Here is a 22,021-nt window from a genome sequence, read left to right as displayed (position 1 = left end):
ATATATTGCATAAAGACCATACTATTGTCTTAACTTACTGTGCATTCATTATAATTAAAATGATTTGAGGATAAATTTTGACATTTTAGGAAGATTAAATTGTATTGAAGAGCTTAGTCACAATGAAATTAAAGTAAAAATATAGGTAGGTTCTAGCTGTTAATCGTAAATTGTTCATTTATTGTTCATAGACATACTTTTTAAAAACTATGTGACATATTGAATGTAAGACTAATCATTTTTCTTTTTGTTATATATACGTGTGCATTATATAAATTAGTATTCATAGCAGCTGCTGAATGCTATATTTACATAGACTGATGTGTTTTGTGCATGAAAAAACATTAAAACTTAAGTAATTTATATGCAAAATCATGCCATTCGGTCTTTAAACTATAGTCATGTCATTTGAATGAGTTCATTGAGTAGATACATACAGATAAGAAGAAGAAACTAGTCAGCTAGAATGTATGGCATGACTAAATTCACACATTGAGTGTTTACATTCAGCATAATGTCACAGAGTTCTAGCACAGTGTGTTTCCTTGTTTATGAAACATCATCTTATAAAATAATATTCATTTTTTAAGAAATATTTCAAATGATATAAAATTTAATGTCTGACATGGTATAAAAACAAAATTAGTTGAATATTATGTTTCTTTAAGAATTCACCAGATTATCACAAAATCAGTATGATATGCTCAATTAAAAATAATAACTTTTAGAAAGGAAATATCTATAGTAGGATAGATAATACATATTTTTGTTTGTTATAAGTTTGTATACTTTCTTTTTCTATATTGTACATGTAACCATGCATGTTTATCTAGATGGATAAATAAATATATATATACACATATATATGCAATGTATGAACAAGCACACAGTGTATCTTATTGAAATCATATTAAATGCATAATATATGCAAATACTTGATAAGGACCAAACAGTTGTAATTGAACTGAAATCAGGTCATAGATCCCTATATGTAAGGATGCTCTGACTTCTGAGCAACATGTACCTATGACTCCAATTACTTAAAACCTACAAAAAAAACGACCACAATGATTTACTTGTAACAAACCCAAATTACAACCTCTTGTTTTATCTGTTTTTCTTATATTTAGGAGTAAATAAAACAATTTAATTGAATAAGGATGCATAGCATTATAGTAATTGTAGCAGATCTGAAAATAACTGGACAAATGGAAGCTTAATGAAAAGACTTACAGGTTTTCAAGTTAAATTCAAGTCATAAAGCATTATAAATAATTATATAATCAAGGGAGAAAATGTGTCTTCATTACCCAAGTAAAATGTGATTATCAAATTTTAAATGCTGTGCCCTATCTGTTCCAGGTTAAATCGCGATGTCAAATTCACAGTAATTTCTTATAACCTGCTTTTATTGTCCTATTTCTGACATCATCAAACACAACTAAAGGCCAACTAATTAGAATCCCCCTCTTTGTGGCACTACCTAAATAAGTAGCTTATTGCCTTTTGAATGACTCCAATCAATAAGGTAATTGAAAATCTCCCAGCTAGAAGGAATTTCAGTGGCAGGGATGTTATGTCTGGAAGATGACCACAGCTTTCCATGACACCGAAGTCAAAGGTTAAATGAACATTTAGGATTTTCACTGATCTGTGAAGAACTCTGTGGTCTTCTTTAACTACACATTATAAATCCTTAGTAAAACATTCAGATAAGGCCACAGTGTGATATTTATTGTCAACATAAAGTGGCAAATGTATTTTATTTCTCTGGCTTTTTACATGCTATTGGCTTTACCCATAGAGTGGTCACTACAAATTTTTTAATTTGGAGTAAAAACATTGGAGAATCAAAGAAGAAGTGAACTTACTTCAAATTAATCATATGTAAGGATATAAATATATTTTATATATTTAAAACAAGAATATATTAAATACTTTGGTCCAAATGTCTTATTTTTCAAACATATGTCTAAACATTTTTTTGTGGTAGAAAACATGAGGAACTTTAAAGCCATTATCTTTTATTCTGATAAAAAAAATATATGGTAGTCTAGAGGATCAAAGATCTTGCCCTCTAGGGAAGCCTTGCTCATCAGAGTTACCCTTGAACTGGGCTTCTTCTTCAATTCTAGGGCAGCAAGTTCATGTACAGCTCCAGCAGGTACAGCCCACAGCCTCAGCCTCTCTCTAGACAGTGTCTGTCTGTGCTGCCCAGCCATGCACCATTTCTGGTACAGTGCTAAATTGAGCCTTGCCATAGATAGATATTAAAAGATATTGTCTTTCTATTAATTTAAATGGCTTTTAAACTGGATGTGTATTTGGAGTGTAGGAAAGCACAATGACTTTCACCAGAATAACAGAAAGAAAATCTTAGAGTATGCAGATCAAGAACCCTGTATCTCAGAAACTACCCTAAAGAAGGAAAAAAAAAGCCAAAAATAAGGCAAAAACTCACAAAAATATAACAAAAATGAATAATTTTTAATTTAAGACGTCAATTATTGGGAAAAATTCATGTTCACAGCTGACACATTATCTAAATCCGCCAAGCTGTCAAATGCAATAAATAAACTATTGGTGAAAAACTCAGGTCCTTTTCAACTTTTAGTAGAAATTAAAATTCAAAGTATAAATGTGCAAGTATAAAAATAATAATTTTAGCATTCATTACTACTTTAGAATGTTTTTAATTAATTTAAGTTAGTGAGTGTATAATTAAAGTTGGAAGCATATAATATAATTAGCTAACTAAAATCTCATTTCTGTTTACTGATAAAATTTAAAGATGATATTTCCTATATTTCAGTCAAATAAAAGTATTAATAGCTATTAGAAGCAGCCATGCAGGAAAACATTCAATTAAAACATACAGATGACATTTGTAAACACAATGAGTCACATTACTTGTTTAAAATAATGCACCACTGCAAATTTTAATGCTCTAAATAGCTGTCTTTAAGATTCTCTTTTTGTGGGGGATGGGTGGTATAAAATCAGAGAGAATTAAAAACTATTAACAATTATTACTTTACTTATGTAAATGATATATACTTACTAAGGCAAAGATATTCTGCAGACACCGATACAAATAATTCAACAACTCAAAAGTCTCCAAGCCTGATGTGTATATCTAAATATAAACATTATATTCATGAGAAAACTCGTGATAAATCTCACCGTCGGTAACCTCCAACTGCGCTTTAGCTAAGATGCTTCCTGCCACTGTTAAGGCCTGACAGATGTAGTATCCTGCATCTGAACGCTGGATGTTGGTGATGGTGAGGTCTCCAGAGGGGGACACTGAACTCCGGCTAGTGGGTTGCTGAGGTTGGTTTGGGAAAAGCAGGTTCTGTGGGGAAGAAAAAAAAAAATAAGACAAAACACAGACTCTTCAGTGCTTCTCTCTCCGCAAAGAAAGTCACATTAACAACAACTACAACCACTGTTGGCATATGGTTGGAAAACTAAAACTTAGAGACTTAAAAACACATAGTATTGAAATGATTGTGTGAACCACAGTGAGTTTGACTGGGAAAGATTTTCCTAGTCATAGCTTGTGAGCTATAAAGTCAGCATGATGTAGCTGGAGGAACAATCGTCTGTGCTTCTTAAAATTCAATACTTTTTAAATTTAAATTTGGATTTGGACATCATTCTTACAGTTTTATAGTCCACTGTATCGTTTTTCAGCACACAGATCTGAAAGATATTGACCCTATCAGGGTTATTAACATAACTATATATCAACTATTTACACCCTAATGTTTCCAAGTTAAATATTTCATCTTTGAAATCTAGTGCTCACAATTAAAATAAACAGACAAAATACTATTCTGATGCCCGAGTTCCAAGGCACCGTAAGGATGTTGACTGTAATGATAAGTAGGGAGGTAGTTTATAAGCTGGACAGTGACAAGCAATGCCAAATACCATTGTTGTTGACCAATTTGAATATGTCAGGACAAGTGCTAATGCACACTGACTAAGGGTGGCTTCTGTTTCTGTGATAAGTTTTCCATTGTAAGCCGTGGTAGATTCCAAAAAAACTATGAAAAAAAGAGACAATTTAAGCAAGGTGAAGTAACTTGTTTAAAATAATAGAGACTATGGCATGGCTCTTGAAAGTGCCACATGAATCTCCTATGATGTTCACAGTGTTACTTTCTTCTAAAAACTGTTTGCTGCCCTCTCCATTAAAGCCTGACACACACCTCGGACAGCTCAAAAACGAGAACTCAAAGTTCGTCCATGAGAACAGGATCATTAATTTGGATGACCTATGATGCTTTACTGTTGTTCAATTAAGAAAAACATGTGGCTACAATAAATCATACTGAGGTATGTTTCTAGCTGCATTATAAATAACGGCATATCAATTTTTATGTTGTATTTACTTACAAAAAAGAACATTAGAACCCTCTGGGATCTGTTTGCAATATAGTAATTAATTTTCCAGGTTTGTAATTAAACAATTTCAATAAGTTGAAATCTGAAGGTAATAACATTCAATTAAAGGCACAAGACACATTTTCACCTTAAAATATTTTTACCCTTGAAGTAATGCCAGTGGAAGAGGATAAAATGGGGTATTAACACTTTTCAATTACGCTAAATGACTTTAATCCAGCAAATGATGTCCTACTTTAATTAGAAGCTCTTCTCTTTATTGCGACATGATGGATGTCCACTTTATTAGATTCAAGTGTGACACTATAAGCCCACTTTACATAAACATTACCATGCTATTAAATGCTGTCTAAAAGGAGCAATGTTTGCCAGCATATCAGCAATATAATTTAAAAATGTTGTTGCCCTCTTCTCAAAGTTATTTTACTACACAACGCTAGGCATTTTCATATACTTGAAAGATAATTTGAGAACAAACTAAATCTCCTGTGGAACCAAATATAATACAGATATAAGCCATCGACAAGAGAAGGGCCTAAAATTTAAGGGCAATTGAAAATGATACAATGTGCACTTTTCAACAATTAGCCATTAGAATACTAATTTACATTGCACTAATTCATCAGAGGGCCTAATTGTCCCAGAATCTCTTCCTCTTCAGTGGAATATCATTCTACCTTCTAAATGACTTGTTGACATGGAAAGTGGCATTTGATTGAGTTGAATCCATCATCTGTATTCCCAGGTTGTATGACACAGGCAAAAGTAATGGATTACAAGTCAAACCCAGGAACTCTGCTGAGCCCTGGAAGTGTTTGAGCATCTTATTAATACTAATTGGCATTATCAGCACATATTGAAGAATATGGACCATTAAGTCTAGGCTCGCAGTTCTTTCGACTGATGGATAGGGACAGATCACTATAAAAATTGAATACCGGAAGCAGGAAGATATTTTGATATGTCTCAATTCATTGAATTTTGGTAATGTCAATTAATTGAATGGAAATTTACAGCATGTTCAAATATTTCATCTTTATCCTTATTCACTTATTCTCTTTTTTTTAAAAGTATATAAAAACATTTATTCTTAAAAAACATGATGATTGGTTTTTCACTCCCTTGGCAGAGATATTGGTGAAAGAAATAAAATTATATCTAATATTATAAACAAATCACCATACCTAATGACAAATTTTATGTAAGATAATTAACAATATCTCTAGAATTAAATTTCACTTTGTCGAACAATACAGGAGGAATACTTAAATTCTCTTGACAATTACTTTTTTTTTTTTTTTTTTTTTTTTTTTTGGTTTTTCGAGACAGGGTTTCTCTGTGGCTTTGGAGCCTGTCCTGGAACTAGCTCTGTAGACCAGGCTGGTCTCGAACTCACAGAGATCCGTCTGCCTCTGCTTCCCGAGTGCTGGGATTAAAGGTGTGTGCCACCATTGCCCGGCTTGACAATTACTTTTCAAAGTCACTGATGATTGTGTTAAATACTCTCTGTTGATTGGACTAGATTACCAGTGTACATTTTGACTTGTGTTATATATTAGGGATGAGATTTGTAGGTGTATGAAATTATTTTAACTTATATCTTTAATTAGGAAAAGGACATGTTTCTTTTAACATGCTTTATAATTCAATCTGAAGTAAACTTTTTTTTTAATTCAGAATTACTGAACTAAAATAAAAATTAAACTGAAATTAACTCCTGAGGAGAAATTCATCCCGTGCAGTTTTCAGAAAGCGTGTCACTATCAACTGTGGACGTTTAGAGAGATTCCATTACCCCCTCCCCCAACTTCTTTCAGAAGTTGGAGTGGCAAGTGAACATGCTGAGAAAAAGCACTGAGTGCTTCTTTTTGAGAAGTATGTGCCTTGTTGAGTTATTTATAGCACCGTCAGAATGAACACACAGCTCATTTCAAAAGGAATGTGCAGACAAGTTCGCAGGCTAAATTCCTTAATTTCTCATCTACATCAAGATGGAAATTTGTAGTCCCTCAATCAAGAAGCTAAACCCTTCTTTATAGTCTATCCAAATTTTACTTGAGACGAATAATGTACCCAGCTGAGTTTTCCGAAAGACAGTGATAGATGTTTTTGCTCAGAAGGATCACAGCAAAGACAAGATAACTGTTTCCCATATAAAATGTGTTGTTTCCTGTGCAGAAGGGGAAAAAGGAAGAAAAGAGTTCCTCCACCTTTAAATGGAAGTGTGCTTAAGTCTATAATCTTTTTATATTGCCCAAACATGGGGAGGGGTTTGAAAGTAGATTCAGTGACAATTCATATTGAATTTTCAAGAAGCCATTTCATTTCTTCTGTGCCAAGGACTGTTTGTTCTAGGCACTTCGTATGTGATACAATTAATCATAACATGCAACTGAATGCAACAAGGCAACATGACCTTTGTCATCAGAAATTTTAAATAGGTCGAGGCTCAAACTATTTTATTTCTCTTTTGTGTTTTAGAAAAGTTTTAAAAAATAACACTGGCAAATAAAGAGTGCTGTGTTGGATCACTTGACATCCAGTTATTTCAGAAGCATTTCTTTCTTAGAAACAAAATCCAGTGAGCATTGATAGCAGAGGAGATGAGACAAGCTCTGAGGGTCACTGAGAGGCAAGGTCCAGAGATGTCACAAAAGCAGTTATGCCCCCACTCACCTGGCTGCCTTCTTTCTGCCAAAAAACAGCTGGCTGTGGGTTTCCTTTCGTTTCACAGGGGAATGTCACTGTCCGGCCCTGTGCAACAATCTGATCTCTTGGCCTAACCACAAACTGTGGAGGAGCTAGAATTTGAAAGGAAAGAAAGTGTAAATATCAACCTTCAACAACAATGAAAAAGATATCAAAGGAAAAAATCAGGTCCTCCTTGAGTGACTCAGAGACGAAGCAGGGCTCAGAGTCTTTACTTACTTTCGTGGATTTCTAGCAACACAAAGGAAAAGAAAAAGCACACTCTAAAATGTGAGGAAAGAAGCAAGGTTATTAGCACACATACTCTGAATACTGTGCGTTATCGTCCTATGTCATAAACACTTGCTTAGAAAAATAGTCTCCTCATGTTTCTAACGTTCTCAAGAAAAAAAATGTACTTTTCAGTTTAGATCTGTATTGTGAATGGATCAAGACGAAAAAGGGTCAGCATCTTAAACAACTATCTCCTTCCTCAAAAGTCAAAGTATCCGCACACACAAATTTATAATTTTTAGGGGATATTTCTGAGACATAGAAATAACTAGAAGGTCTAAAGTGTGATCCAGATTCTCATCAAGCACTTGAACAATCAAGGCTTGGCAGGTAGCACTGAGATACTTGAGAGATGGGGACTACGTACAAAGGTAACTAGTAGTGTAAACATATGCACTGAAACAGTTGTTTTTGCTGTTGTTTTTGATTAACCTTAGTTCAGTAAGCAGTAGTCAGGCAAAGGTATGTTCTCCTACTGGGCACTATAAAGTTAGAGATGAAATCTAAAGGAGTTCATAGCCTTGAGAACCAAATATCAATGAAATTTGATGATGACACAAACAAAGCACACCTAACAATGATGAAGAATGTGATGGATACATAGGGGGCTTCTCAGAGCTCCTTAGAAGAACACATCAATTATATTGCACATAGCAAATGTAACAAGACACGAGAGTGGAATCTCCTGTATTATAGAATTTTTGAAAAAAATCTTTGTATAGAAAATGAGCATTATAAGAATATTGAGTGAAAAGCAGCATTGGACAGTGGAATGATCAACACTTTCTAAGTCATGAGCTCACTGAAGAAGGTAGACGCAAAATCACAGCTACCACAACAACGTACAGTAGGAGAAGAGTAAAAGGTTAAAATTATTAGTGTGTCTTAGAAATGAAGGATCATGCCACACTGCCAGCTCTACTGTGGATATTTCTAATCTGAATGACAGCTGCAAAATGAACGCTCCAGAGGCTTCAGCATTTGTATGAAGATGGTAATGTTGGCATGAGGAATATTTATTCAGTAGGGTAATGCATACAGTAAAGAGGCCAGCAGAATGGTGTGGATAAAGGTAAAAATCCAAAGAATGAGTAACTCCTTAAGAAAAAGGAAGAGATGGAAAAAAATCTTAGTGGTGCTCAGAATTAAAGGGGTCTAATGATAGAGAGAAAAATGAGGGGCACTAGAGGATGTCCAAACACTTCCAAAATGACATCTTCACGCCAAGTATCTCCATGGAGAACATTGTCCTTTCCAAGAACTTTTAGAATAACTCTAAATAGTTATTCAGGCTAGAACTTGAAACTGAGCAAACAGCTTTAAACAAGCTTTAAAATTTGTACAGCCTGGTATATAAAGAAAAATCCTAAAAGCTGGAGTCTGGAGAATTGTAACAATATGCAGTGTCCTAGAAGAGTAAAATTCAAATAGTTATTAGAACAAAATAGCCCCACATTTAAACATAGAATCTAGCATACCTATCACAAATTCTACATGTTCTGCATATATAACATCATTTCCTCAAAGGAAAAAAATCAATAATAATTGTTTGGGCATAAATTTGTATTCAATTATAGTTCCTCTTTATTTAAACCATCTAACACACAGTTTGCAGACAGAAGGAAATAAATTCCCTAACTTAGACAATTCTTTAAATTATAGATGATGGGCCGGGCGGTGGTGGCGCACGCCTTTAATCCCAGCACTCGGGAGGCAGATGCAGGTGGATCTCTGTGAGTTCGAGACCAGCCTGGTCTACAAGAGCTAGTTCCAGGACAGGCTCCAAAACCACAGAGAAACCCTGTCTCGAAAAAAAAAAGAAAAAAAAATAAATTATAGATGATGGAAGACTCACTCCAACAACATGAAATTACAAGATATTTCCCATGAAAAAAATGACATTTTATTCTGGATTATCTATGTTTTGCCATTTTCTATAATAAAAAACGTATTTTAAAAAATATGTAAGACTCAGTGTATAAGTATTTGCTTTTGTAAACACAAGAAAGAAAAATAATAGTGCCAACAAGCATCTTACCTTCATGAGAATTGTAATGTAGTTTAGCTTGTACTTTCTTTGCAGACTTTAAAAACTCACTTCAATCAAAATCAGAAACTTTTCAACATAAGCCACAGATTCAACACATTTGTCATGTGACCTGCTTGATGTGCGAAAGACTTCAAAATGTCCCAAATAAATACTAGTACAAACTGTAGGAGCTCTAACTAGTACTGCTTTATTTGATTTTTAAACTATAATAAGCAATATATCACATGATATATCATCAAATAAGAATGTGCAAGAGGATATTATATTATTTATTTATTTTGATAAAATTACTATATCTACTTGAGGTATTTCTATAGATTTCCTAAATTTTACTTCCATACTTAAAAAAAAATCTTTATATTTTTTAAGACAGGGTTTCCCTGTGTAACAGTCCAGACCGCCCTGGAACTCCCTTTTTAGACCAGGCTGGCCTCAAACTTACAGAGATCCACCTGCCCTTAGCTTCTTAGTGCTGTGACTTAAGGCGTGTGCCATCACTGCTTGACTTAAAAAAAAATCTTTTTAAAATTGTATTTTCTATTATTCATGTGCATATGTATGTGCTACTTAAATTTTTGGGCATATGCATTCATATACCCATGAAAGGTAGAGGCCAGAATAGGGTATCAGGTCCTTTCAAACTACAGTTATAGGTAGATGTAAGCCACCAGATGTTGGTGCAGCAAACCAAACTTGGGTCCCTTTTTTTTGTTTGTTTTTGTGATGAATGTTTATTTAAAACATTTTTAACTCTTTATCCTACAACTTGGTTACAGCTCTTGAAACCTAATTCTCCCCAATAATGACAAGCAAACTGCTTCACCAGACATTTACCCTCTGAGAAGACACAATTCATGTCCTCATTTATCCTACTTTTTGACTGGCTCCAATCTCTCAGACGGTTTGTCTGGTACCTAGGATGGGAAGTAATTATAAGATGGCTCTTGGTCAATAGCCATGATACTGATAAACATATAAATGAACATAGCAGAGTGTGATTCTTGAAGCAGTCATTGTTGTTGTTTTGTTTTGCCTTGTTTCTTTATGCAGTACTTAGGAGGTGAAGGCACCTTGATCTCTTTGTGAGTCTGAGGACATCCTGGACTATATAGAGTTTCAGGACAGCCAAGGTGACATAGTGAGACTCTGTCTAAAGACCAAACCCTGCAGAAGACACTTGGAGAAAAGATCAGAAAAACACCGAAGAATACACACAATGAGGAAGGAAGGGTACTACCACAGGACACCTCTGTTTGAGCAGTGTTCCAAGATTGATGGGCAGTAGTGAGGTCACTAGGCATGGAGGAAATCAGCACAGAAGGCAGGGAACTGTGGAGCTGTAATCTCTGGAGGGGATTCAAAAGGACCCAGCATAGTGAGCTGACTATAGATAGGCCTTGATAATTTACACTAAAGGAGTTTAAGCCTTTGCCCTGAAAAAAAAAAAGATGTATTCAAAAATATTTTGACAAGGAATAAACCAGATTTGCCTTTTAGAATGACTCTTTTGGAAGCAATCTGGATACTGATTGGGCACACTGATTAGATCAGCAGAGAGAGGCAAAGGTCTAAAAAACCTTAGAATGTTGGAATAGAACATCCAGGTAGGAATTGCGCTATATGGAGGCACCCAAAGGTGCCATTATCACTTAAACAAAATATTTTCCCATACTGGAGCACAACAGTTATTTCTGGTGGTATTATCTAAAAAGAATAGGAAATTATAATTTCCTGAACTTTTACTCTAACTCTGTAAAAAACGACTATCAAATGATTTATTGGTACTATTCATAAAACAAGCCTTGTATGAGATATTTAGTCACGATAAATTTTTCTTCTAAGTTGTATTAGTTTGCTACACTTCTAGTGATTCTAATCATTTCCTGTTGCTGGAACTCAATTCATTGGTCTCAATGGATCTGACATCGTCTTAGCATTATCTTATATCATAAAATGTTAAAGCATTTAGCACAGCAAAATTCAAAAAATTCTTGAGTCTGAAAATGTCTGACCTATTGTCACCTGAAGTCTGGACAAGAGGAAAAATTAGAACAATCACTTTTTCTCTGGTAGACTTCTGGCCAATGATCTATATTGCAATTTCTGTAAGGGAAGATTGGCTGTAGAAATTTATTTGGGGGAGGTACTAAAATGAAAAATGACATCAATAACTCTTCTGGTAACACTCCATAGTATCAGTATTTCTATCAGGTGGTATCAAAGATGGTTTAAAAAAAAGTGTGTCTGTGATGGCACCAGTGGGAGGGAGCAGTCAAAGGAGGCATTCCATCAACAGAACACAATAGCAAAGTGTGGTGTATATAAAATGGATTCTGAGAGGGCTCTCATTAAATATAAGAAACAGAGTTAGGCTCTCAAGATGGCCATTCAAAACCCACATTTAAACCCAAAGGAAATTACAAAAAAAAAATGATCTAAATGAGTTGTAAACTCCAGAGGAATTTACTCATTAGAAAAATGGCAATTTTACTACATGTCTTTAAGACAAAAACTATGAAAACCTTATTTCTATTCTCTAAACCTGGAAACATTTGAAATTTTTCTTACAATTATGATGTACTAATATACTTGCTAAATCTGCCAGGTGATTATATCTTATTGCTATGCCTGCAAGAGGAGATAAAAGGAAGCCTGGTTCCACAATTCAGTGTTTAATCAGAACATGTTAAAAGAAAAAACAAAATAAAAGACAACAGCTATCTAAGAAAAGTGCATTGTATGAATGTCACAGAAGCACACCCTAATATCAAAAGGTCAATTAAAATTGCAGGTCTGGGATAATTCCATTGAAACCGTGTTTTGAGAATTTAAATAAAACTCGCAGCAAATGAGATTTGATTTCTGCTAATTTATGCTTCAATACTGCATTCAGCCGACACTGCCTTCAATCAAAGTCATGCTAGAGCACTCTTATGCTAATGCCTGCTGGTGAGCCAGAGTGGGTGGAATGGAAATCAGAAAGCAGAACATGAGTAGGAAGCAGAGGCCATGCTCGAGGTGGGCTTCTAGATGAGGGGAGGGGAACCTTAGAGGTTAATCACATCATGTTCAAGTTGTTTCTACAGGAACATATGACTTTCTGTGGCTACCATTAACATGGAAATAGTCATGCAGCAGTTAGGTCCATTAGGATGTGATATGCAGCGGTAGCAGTCACACTCAGCCACTGTCTTCTTTCATTATGATTTGGTACCTGGATGAATCAACTCTTGATCCCACAATAATCACTTTGAACCTACTAACTCATGTAGAAAACCGTTTTTGTTGATTTGATATGTTTCGTTTCTTAAGAGCTAATATATTCTGTAAGAATATTTTTAAAACAATCTCCTCAATTATTTGCTTGAGCTACACATTATTTTAGTCACAACTTCTTTAACACAATGGCAAAATTAACAACAACTGAGCATGAACCAAGCAGCAAAGACCATGTTAAACTGTCCATAGGCATTAGTTTATTTCAAAGGCAAAATTTTATATGTTTCAACTAAACTATTTCTATATTGAGACGAGTGAGCTGAACCTCTTAATGAGTGCATCAGTTATGTAAAAATGTTATGTTGCTGGATAAATTTGACATTTGGTTCACTTCAATGTTCTATTAAATGTATCAATTAGATATTAAGTTCTTAATTTAAATTGATTCATATCAGAAAATGACATAATTAAACATATAATATTTCATGCTGCATAATCAACCAAAACACTAAGAATTTAAGGTTATAATTTTTAATATTGAATAATATGCAATAGATTACATGATGCTTTCTTTGAATAATTGTTATTACTAATGTAGCACAAACCATAATCTTATTCTAGTGAGTTACCATCTAAACAACCCTCCTCAGGAATATTGCTTCAGCTCTCCCTTGATATAAACCCATTCATTGCTTTTTAATTAGAGGCAAGGAAGTCTTAAAGTGTTTATATCTTTCTATAATGTGTGCCAATTATTCTCTTTCATGTAGCATTTTAGCTTGATAAGTAAGTCAGGCTTTGCATGTCTCTGTGTCTCATATCCCTCACCTAGGTGTAGAATTTCAAAATTCGTGTACTCCTTGTTACTTGCATAGTTGTGTGCCTGTTCTTGCGGTCTTCAGGCACTGTCATTTATTATCCTAACTTTGCTGAGATGAATGAACCTGAACATATTTTGAGCATGTACTTGCTATGCAATCTCCACAAAAGGAACATGCTTTTACTCAATGCATGTTGTTTATTTTCCCCTTATTTTTGTGTTTTGTTTACTGAAATAAATGGTAATTTCTCTTCATTGAAATTTGCTCTTGAACATTTCAAGAATCCCTACACAGAATTCAGTAGATAGTGCTCTACACCAAGGTACGAAGACCATAAACAAGTATTCACGGTCTCAGAGAAACAAAAAACAGGAACAAAGATAGAAATTGTGCAGCATTGAAGCATGGGATTTCCTGAATATCAGTTAAGTTTATCCGAACAAGAAAAATAGTGAGAACTGACTTCATTACAATAAAATAGATGCCAGGAGCAAGACATAAATGCTCATTTAAATGACAAATAAATTCTAATTGATAAATGATTAGTTCTTCAGCACTCAATTGTACTTATTTTCACTGTTTGACATTTTACTTGATTTCAAAATAACTTGTTAATACTGTAATTGAATACATAATGTCATCAAATATTTGACTTTTAAGTACACCAAAACATAATTTATCTCCAAAGATGATATTTATTTGTAATGGAAAATACAAATCAATGATATAGGATGTATAATAATAACTTCTGTAAAGCCTGTGTAAATAATGGTTTCAGTTTTATTATTTCCAAGGAATTATAAATTATCAAGTTACTAAATTATATAACTCATCAACTAAATTTTTGTGTCCATAGCAATTATTCCTCCAGAGGAGATACGTGGATTATTTTCAAGCCTGAAACTCGTTAATATTTTAATTTCTTATTCTATGTAAATCTCGTTAATATTTAAAATTATTATTCTATGTAAAATATTCATATATTTATCTTTCTTTCAACAAATGTCTGTTATCTCTACCTGCTTTTTCAGTGTCAAAATGATTTTTTTAAAAAGGAAAGTACTAAATTGGTCACTGCTCTCATAAATACAAAATATATGAAACAGTCAGGTGATGGGATGGCTATGGTATATGAATGCCCGTAGTTTCTACATCCATTTGTACTTTATGCTCTACTCTTGACTAGAGCTCTTGCACACATATACAACTGCATCAGTATTGTATGACTGAAGATGTGTTGCTGCCAAGCAGTACCTCTCTAGAGTTTGGGATCACTTTTATAGCACTCACTGATTATAAGATGACTAATTTTGGAGGTGTATGGAATACTTGAGATCCTCCCTAATTGTTGTCTATAAGTTAAAATTGTATGGCTATACCAGGCAATAAAGTTGGCCAGTGATTTTTTTATCTAGTGACCATAAAATGAGAAAGGTGATTTATAAATTGCTACAGAGAACAATAGTAGACGGAATTCCAAGGAGAACAAAAGAAAGGAGGGGTTAATCTGAAAAAGGGAGAGTGCGGGTATTCCTCACACAGGAAGCAATACCCAGTGTCGATATACCCCACCCATTGCCACACCTGCTTTCTGTGTTGACAATGGTAGTTTAAGTATTCTGTGTTGTTTTGATAAACTGAAGGATTATGTGAGTGGGATCATGGAATTTTCAGAAGTAAAGAGTCTTTAGAAAATTTCTATTCATTTTTAATGTCATTAAATATTTCTACATTACAATTAATATAATAATGAACTAAAAACTAAGACAGGCATGCTTATGGAGAACTTTAAATTATATTAGATTTCAGATTACTAAAGCAGATTTACTTGCAATTATAGGTAAGTAAAGGAAGTCATGTAAGCAAAATAAATTATTCTGTGTTTAATAGGCAGTGTCATGGAATGTCTGATGATATAAAAATCACAAGTTGAAAACTATGCTAACATTTTTAACAAGTTTACCATTTTAAACCTCATTTTCCATGCTGTTTTGTCATTTACTTTTTGCTCTTTTAAAAATACATTACTTTTGTATTCATTAGTTTTAAATTTTATCCTTGCAAAATATTTTTGTCATATTATCTCCCATCTGCTATCTTGATGAAGATTTTGGTAATAAAATAGTGAAATTTTGCTTTTAGTGGTACTACTAATTTGCAAGGGAAATTGTTTTATATTTTAAAAACCTAGTTATTTAATAAGAACCTGTCCACATTACTTGTAAAAACAAATATCTCATTTTTTTAATCAACAAAAGAAGAATAAAGGCTGCTGGAAAGTAAACCCTAAATTGGCCTAATCTCTTAAATTAGAAAGGGTGCATCCCACATATGTAGAGCAGAAAGCATTGTTATATTGGGAACGAGGAGGGAAACCCATTGCTTATAGGTAATACTTCAGGTAAATGGTAAGACAAGACATCCATTTGTACTCACTTAACCTGTCAGCTTGCCAGGACTGTCACCCCTGCACTCTAGCTATCCCAGGAAGGCGGCTCATGTCCCATTATCTCATGTCTTTTTTAGAAAGATTGCACAAGATGCCAGTCAGAGAAAGCAAAATCAAAAGGTCAAATAAAAATCTTGCAACCAAGGAACAAATGTCCTGATACCAAAGGGTTGCTTAGTTAACGAAATTTTAATATGCAATTGCAATGTTTCTTAATAACATTAATTACACGCTTAGTAAGGCACCGTCCTAACTCATTAGTGCTTTCTTTCTGTTGCATTTTATCTCCTACCAACAGAATGGGGCATAGAAGACTGGCCTGTTACTATTAATATTGCTTGATCTTTTAGTGGCACTATTTAAAGCTGTTGCATAAATGTTTTCCAGGCAACTCTTACCTATGCATGCATATGTGTACATCTAGTTACTGTGCCAACGTTTGGTATGCCCCTATAACATGCTAAGTGTTAGCTAGAGACAGCAGAAAGATGAGAATAGTACTTTCTAGCAAATCACTCAGAGTTTGGTACAGATATGAAAGTAACTGCAACAATAAATTTCAGAAGTAATACTGGCCCAAAGAGTTTAAAATATAGTCAGAATTATTTAAATCAAAATTTAATTGGTTGTATGTTTTTATATATTTAATGAATATAATTATGGACCAATTGCCTGAGTAAAATAATTTATTTAAATAAGTTCTGTAAGAATTCAAATGCCATATAATAGTTATGTGTAATGTACATGATAGAATTGTTAATGTCAATGTTTCCTGACAACATTGTCCAAAATTACCATTATTTCTAAAAATAAAATTGTTCTTATATTGTATTGCTCAAATGGCAATATGATTTATTCAGCTTGTAGTAGTTTAGATATGATTATTTACAAGTTTAAAGGATATGACATAGTTCTTTAAGTATGAAATTTAAGCATATTGCTTTCATATTACACAAATATGGAAATACTACAAAAATTTAAACTTTTGATATCTAGTGTCTATAATGGAATTAGACCTGTTTTTCCATTTTCTGCTATTGCACAGAAGAAAAGAAGTTAATAATAAGAGAATTCTACCATAACCCCAAAATTCTGAGAATAAAACACAAATAAGCCTGAAAGTAGAGTGTCACTTCTCTCCCTCAATTGTGTATGTGTTTGGAAGTTGTATTTACAGAACTTTTTCAAGAAAAATGATGTCATTCTAAAGCATTAATTTCTGACAATTTTTTTATGCAGCGCCAGAAACCTCACATACCTGAAGATCATCTTGTTCATGAATCAGGGGATTTGAATGAAAACAGATAGGGGGACCCTGTTTCTCTGTGGAAAGCCATGTATCTCACTCATCCCATGGCTTATGTACACTTGCACAGACACCAAGGAGAATAAATTATGATTTCTGATAGGATGGTAAGACAACTTACCAAGTAGGGATATTGAATGACCCTGATACAACTTCCATTTATTTTCAAAATAAATAAGCTGTGTTCTTCTGCATTTAACTAGATAGTTGAACAGTGAGAGATCAAAACAGGATTTAAGTTCATTGGGATGGTATATCAACTAATTAACCATTTTATTAATGACAAAAAAAAGATTGTAATAAATGTGAAATAATGAACCCATAACTTCCAAAACTACCCAAAGAAACAAAAAAACATCATTTAGAAGGCTTCCATTGTCTAAATGGGAGTATACACAGAAAAAAATCTCTATAAAAATATGCCCATCAAAAATATAATAAATAAGCAAGTGATCCAAAGGGCACAAAGAAAAGGGTAATCGAAATGTGAAGTTTAACAAGCAAGCGAGGAAAGCAGAAAAAATATAGACGTAAAATAAACTTAAATAAAAAGTAATATTTCATAACACTAACTGGAAAAGGAGGTTGTCAGTTGACATTAAAATACATAATAAAATGTATTATAAAACTGATGTCTTAGCTATTACTGCAGAGTAGATGATAAATATGGAATGTTGAGAGAGACAAGCAAGCCAACAGAACTGATACACTTGAAGAAATGAATATATTAGAAAAGAAAATACTTCTAAAACAAAGTTAACAGATCATCATCTTTTGACTAAGGGGTTCTATTTTATCTCAAAATGCTAGACACCCCATAATCAAGGTTGAAATCTAATACATCAAAATCATAGGAACAAAGAACATGAACAATTTCTCAATAGTATAAAATCTGAGTCAAGTGGGAAAAATTATCTGGAAGCGTCATAATTAAGTATAGTACTACTAAATAAAATGGTAAAAGAATTCCTTTCCCAAGTTTAAGGAATGATGAAAAGGATTTGTATAATAAGTTTAAAGCAATTTGATCTAGTAGATATAATGTACGTATAGTAACTTACACAAGCTTAAATCAGTGCGGTATGAGAAATAACACATGATTGCATTTTATCTCAAAAATTGGCCTAGCTAAAAATATTCCAAACAGTCAACCTGATAAAAACACAATTGAAATTTACAAGCTATAGCAATGTTTTTATGTAATCAATATAGATGGAGAAAAAGTGTTCGGTAATAATTAGATGGACTTTAAGAAACACAGCACTTTAGTGCCTGGCGCAGGAAGCATAGCACTTGCAAGTAGGAGATGCCCATCTCAGGTCATCGGAAGAATGGCATTTTCAAGGGAAAGGGAAGGCTGTCTGAACCAAACCGTAGATTTCCTCGCAAGACACACTCAAGAGATTGTTAAGAGATATTTCAAAATGAAGTGTGAGAATTATGTGTTTTCATATTTTCAAAGGAACTGAAATAGTTACCATGATAAATTATGTACAAACTTTCCATTTCAAGCCTGATTTTTCAGAATCTCAAGGGGTTATAATGATTTGACATCTTATTCTCTAAATTAGGTCTGAATTATAATTTTCTCTAAATAAAGTTTTTGTTCATTATCTTTTTATTAGAATTTTTGCTGACTTCAAGAATAAAATTATTTAGATAATGCTGTAATTAAATTTTATGCCAATGTATGAACATAAATGACTGTGTCCACAAGATTTCCTTTTAAAATAATGGCTCTTTCTCTTATCTTTAGAAAAGTATATGTATATGTGTGTATAATTACATACACACTTATATGTTAGTTCTTCAGTTATGCATAGTGCCTGTGGAGGCCAGAAATGGATGTGGATCAGCATAAATTGGAGTTAGAAATGGCTGTGAGCTGCCTTGTGGGTCCTTCAAGAGCAGCAAGTACCCTCAACCTCTAAGACATTTCTCTAGCACTGTTTCTTTAAAAATCAATCATTTAATATTGTTTTTGCAATAATGTTTTATTCTGAAGTACTTATAGCATTGGCACAATCTATCAAAACAGCAAACGTTTTTGTGATTAAACTGGTTAAACGTTTAGAATTTTTTATGAAGTTATATATGGTATTTGCTGTTGATGATGTTTAGAAGTTTCACCTAACCCAGCTCTTCCTCTCTACAGCTGAGGCAATCGGCAGCTAGCATATGGTACACAAGACACAAAACGGAAGAGAGCTCAACTTCACAGGCAAGGCAGCTGGTAGATATGACAGTCTTTCCAAATTACTCATCATGTTTTGAATTACTGCAAGGAAAAAAAAATGTGTTGCCCATCTCCAAAATAGATGTTCATTTTTATTTTTATGCTGCAGAAAAGACTTTCAATAGGAAAATAAACCAGATGGTTATAGGAAAAGAGGTAGGTTCCCTACTGAGACCATTTTCTTATTGTCAGGTCTCCTGTCAGAAGACATTTCCAAGTAAACAAATTAATACTCCACTAGTCATAGCTAGATTTGCCCTCAGATGAATTTTTGCTTTGTCTTACGAGCGATGCTCTTGGAACAGTGTCAAAAATAAAACAGGAAAACATCGTGAATTCATTATCAAAGTGGCATTTATCTAGATTTACTGCTTACCCAAAATCTAACAGATAAGCAGGCTCTGTCTGAGACATAGGTGACGTTACAAATCAGTGACTACGGTACAGAGAATACTTTCCTAAAATGATTATCAACTGATGGTTTTCAAAACTACGTTCTACAGCAGAAACCTAATCAACTTTATATAGAATCTCAAAATACAGTTAATTGTGTGTGTAATTTCAATGGTGGCCTGAGTGTATAGTAAACTTGGATCTTTCAAATGCAATTGAATCTTCTATGTTATCTGTTTGGACAAATTTTCACTATGAAGTTTTCAATAGTTTCCAAATTTGGCTTTCCACGTCTGTGTAGAAAGAAGGTTCATCGCTGTTTTCTGAATCCTTCAGTGCTCAGGAATCTCAATTTGATTTATACTTTTTTAAAAAACAAAATCCTTTCATAAGAGGAATACAGAAACATCTTTCTAGACTACTTGCTTATTTGAAAATATATTTCACTAATTACATTAGAATTATAAAGTAATTTTCTCACTTCTTTATGATTTGATTTTAGAATATTCTTTAGGTTATTTATAAGATCTTCAAAGTTGAAAAATACTTGTGTTTGACCCCACTAAAATAAATAAAATGAGTTTTTATAATGTGTTTAATTCATTATTTCAATTAGTGTGTTCCTTTCTGACTTAATATAAAAGTTTCAATATCTACATTTAATGTACTGAAAGTCAGTTTAGGAGCTAATGCACAGCAGTCTGCTCTCTTCATTGTCAATCTTTTCTTTATTAATCCAATGAAAACACATCTAACTTTCAGTTTCCCAAGTTCCCAGCAGTTGTCACGTTTGAAATATAGTTCTTCATACTTCTCAGCACTGTCATAAGTCATTCAAGAAAGATTTATGAAATGGCAGACTTTCTAAGATAAAATATAATGTGTCAAAAATCTTTTCTTTATTTCCAGCCCAATGGGAATTTAAGAAAATGTTTCAAACAAGAATAAATTTGGAAGTAACTTTTGAAACTCACTGTAAGTGACAGCTACATCTCAGAGCACAGAACACACCATGTTGTTTTAACCATTACTCTAACACATTTTGCAAATGTATTAGACATTATTAACATTGTCGTGTAATCTAAGAATTTATGAAATGAGTTAAAAGGGCATGGTGTATGAGCATATTATTTCTAGCTGCCAAAATCTGTAAGTTGAATCTGTTTATTTTGTGTTCACTTGAAAAGTGCTTGCTATAATCACAAAATCTAAAGAGTTCTTTCTCCAATTTTTTCCTGGACATGTGCTCTCATCTGATCATATATTTTAACACTGACAATGAAAACCATAGGTTGACTCTTTTAAAAGGACTACTGAGAACTCAAGAACAATGGCAATGGGTTTTTGATCCTACTGCACGTACTGGCTTTGGGGGAGCCTAGGCAGTTTGGATGCTCACCTTATTAGACCTGGATGGAGGTGGGTGGTCCTTGGACTTCCCACAGGTCAGGGAACCCTGATTGCTCTTTGGGCTGATGAGGGAGGGGGACTTGATAGGGGGAGGGGGACTTGACTGGGAGAGGGGGAGGGGAATGGGAGGCGATGGCGGAAAGGAGGCAGAAATCTTTAATAAATATATAAATTAATTTAAAAAAAGAAATTAAAATTTCTAAATTTGGGAGGTTCTTGTTGCCCAGTCATTAGGACTTCCAAAAAGGTTAGAATTTTATTTTTCCAATTACTATGCCTTAACATTTAAAACGTTTAATTTGGTAACATATATTTATGTATATATATATATATATATATATCTTTATTAATACATTTTATTATAGGATAAGTTTCAATAATGAATTTATTTTTTTTGATACATAAATAGGTCTCTCTACCCAGTTCAGCAGTGCTGAGAGAGGAAAGCTAATGAAATTGTCACCTACCAGATGCTATGAAGCATGTATGTTTTTGTACACGGTGAATATTTGTTGCTCTCATTGGTTTAATAAAGTACTACTGGCAAATAGCTAGATAGGTAGAGTTTAGGCAAGATTTGTGGACAAAAAGAGAGTGTGGGAAAAAAGGGGGGAGTCACTGGGAGCTTTGGAGAGAAACAATTTGAACATGCCATGCTGAAAAAAGGTACTGGCACATGGCAAAGCATGGATAAAAAATATGGGTTAGTTTAAGTTGTAAAAGCTAGTTAGTAATAAGCCTA

General features: G+C 33.5%; 1 protein-coding gene across 12 annotated transcripts in view; it reads right to left on the bottom strand.

Moving 5' to 3' along the window:
• The window catches only part of Robo2 (roundabout guidance receptor 2), a 1,182,575-nt gene that overhangs the window by 89,996 nt on the left and 1,070,558 nt on the right, over window positions 1–22,021 (bottom strand). For all 12 annotated transcript variants that reach the window (XM_026786840.1, XM_026786841.1, XM_026786863.1 and 9 more), the window contains 2 exons: window positions 7,090–7,214; window positions 3,184–3,355 (listed from right to left, as the gene is read on the bottom strand). In XM_026786840.1, the coding sequence (XP_026642641.1) occupies window positions 3,184–3,355; window positions 7,090–7,214 (297 nt within the window). The remainder of the gene's footprint in view (window positions 1–3,183; window positions 3,356–7,089; window positions 7,215–22,021) is intronic.

The sequence above is a fragment of the Microtus ochrogaster genome, chromosome 2 (assembly GCF_000317375.1).
Source record: "Microtus ochrogaster isolate Prairie Vole_2 chromosome 2, MicOch1.0, whole genome shotgun sequence".
Lineage (NCBI taxonomy): Eukaryota > Metazoa > Chordata > Mammalia > Rodentia > Cricetidae > Microtus > Microtus ochrogaster.
The sequence above is the reverse complement of the archived record's forward strand: the minus strand, read 5'-3'. Positions and strand labels throughout refer to the sequence as shown.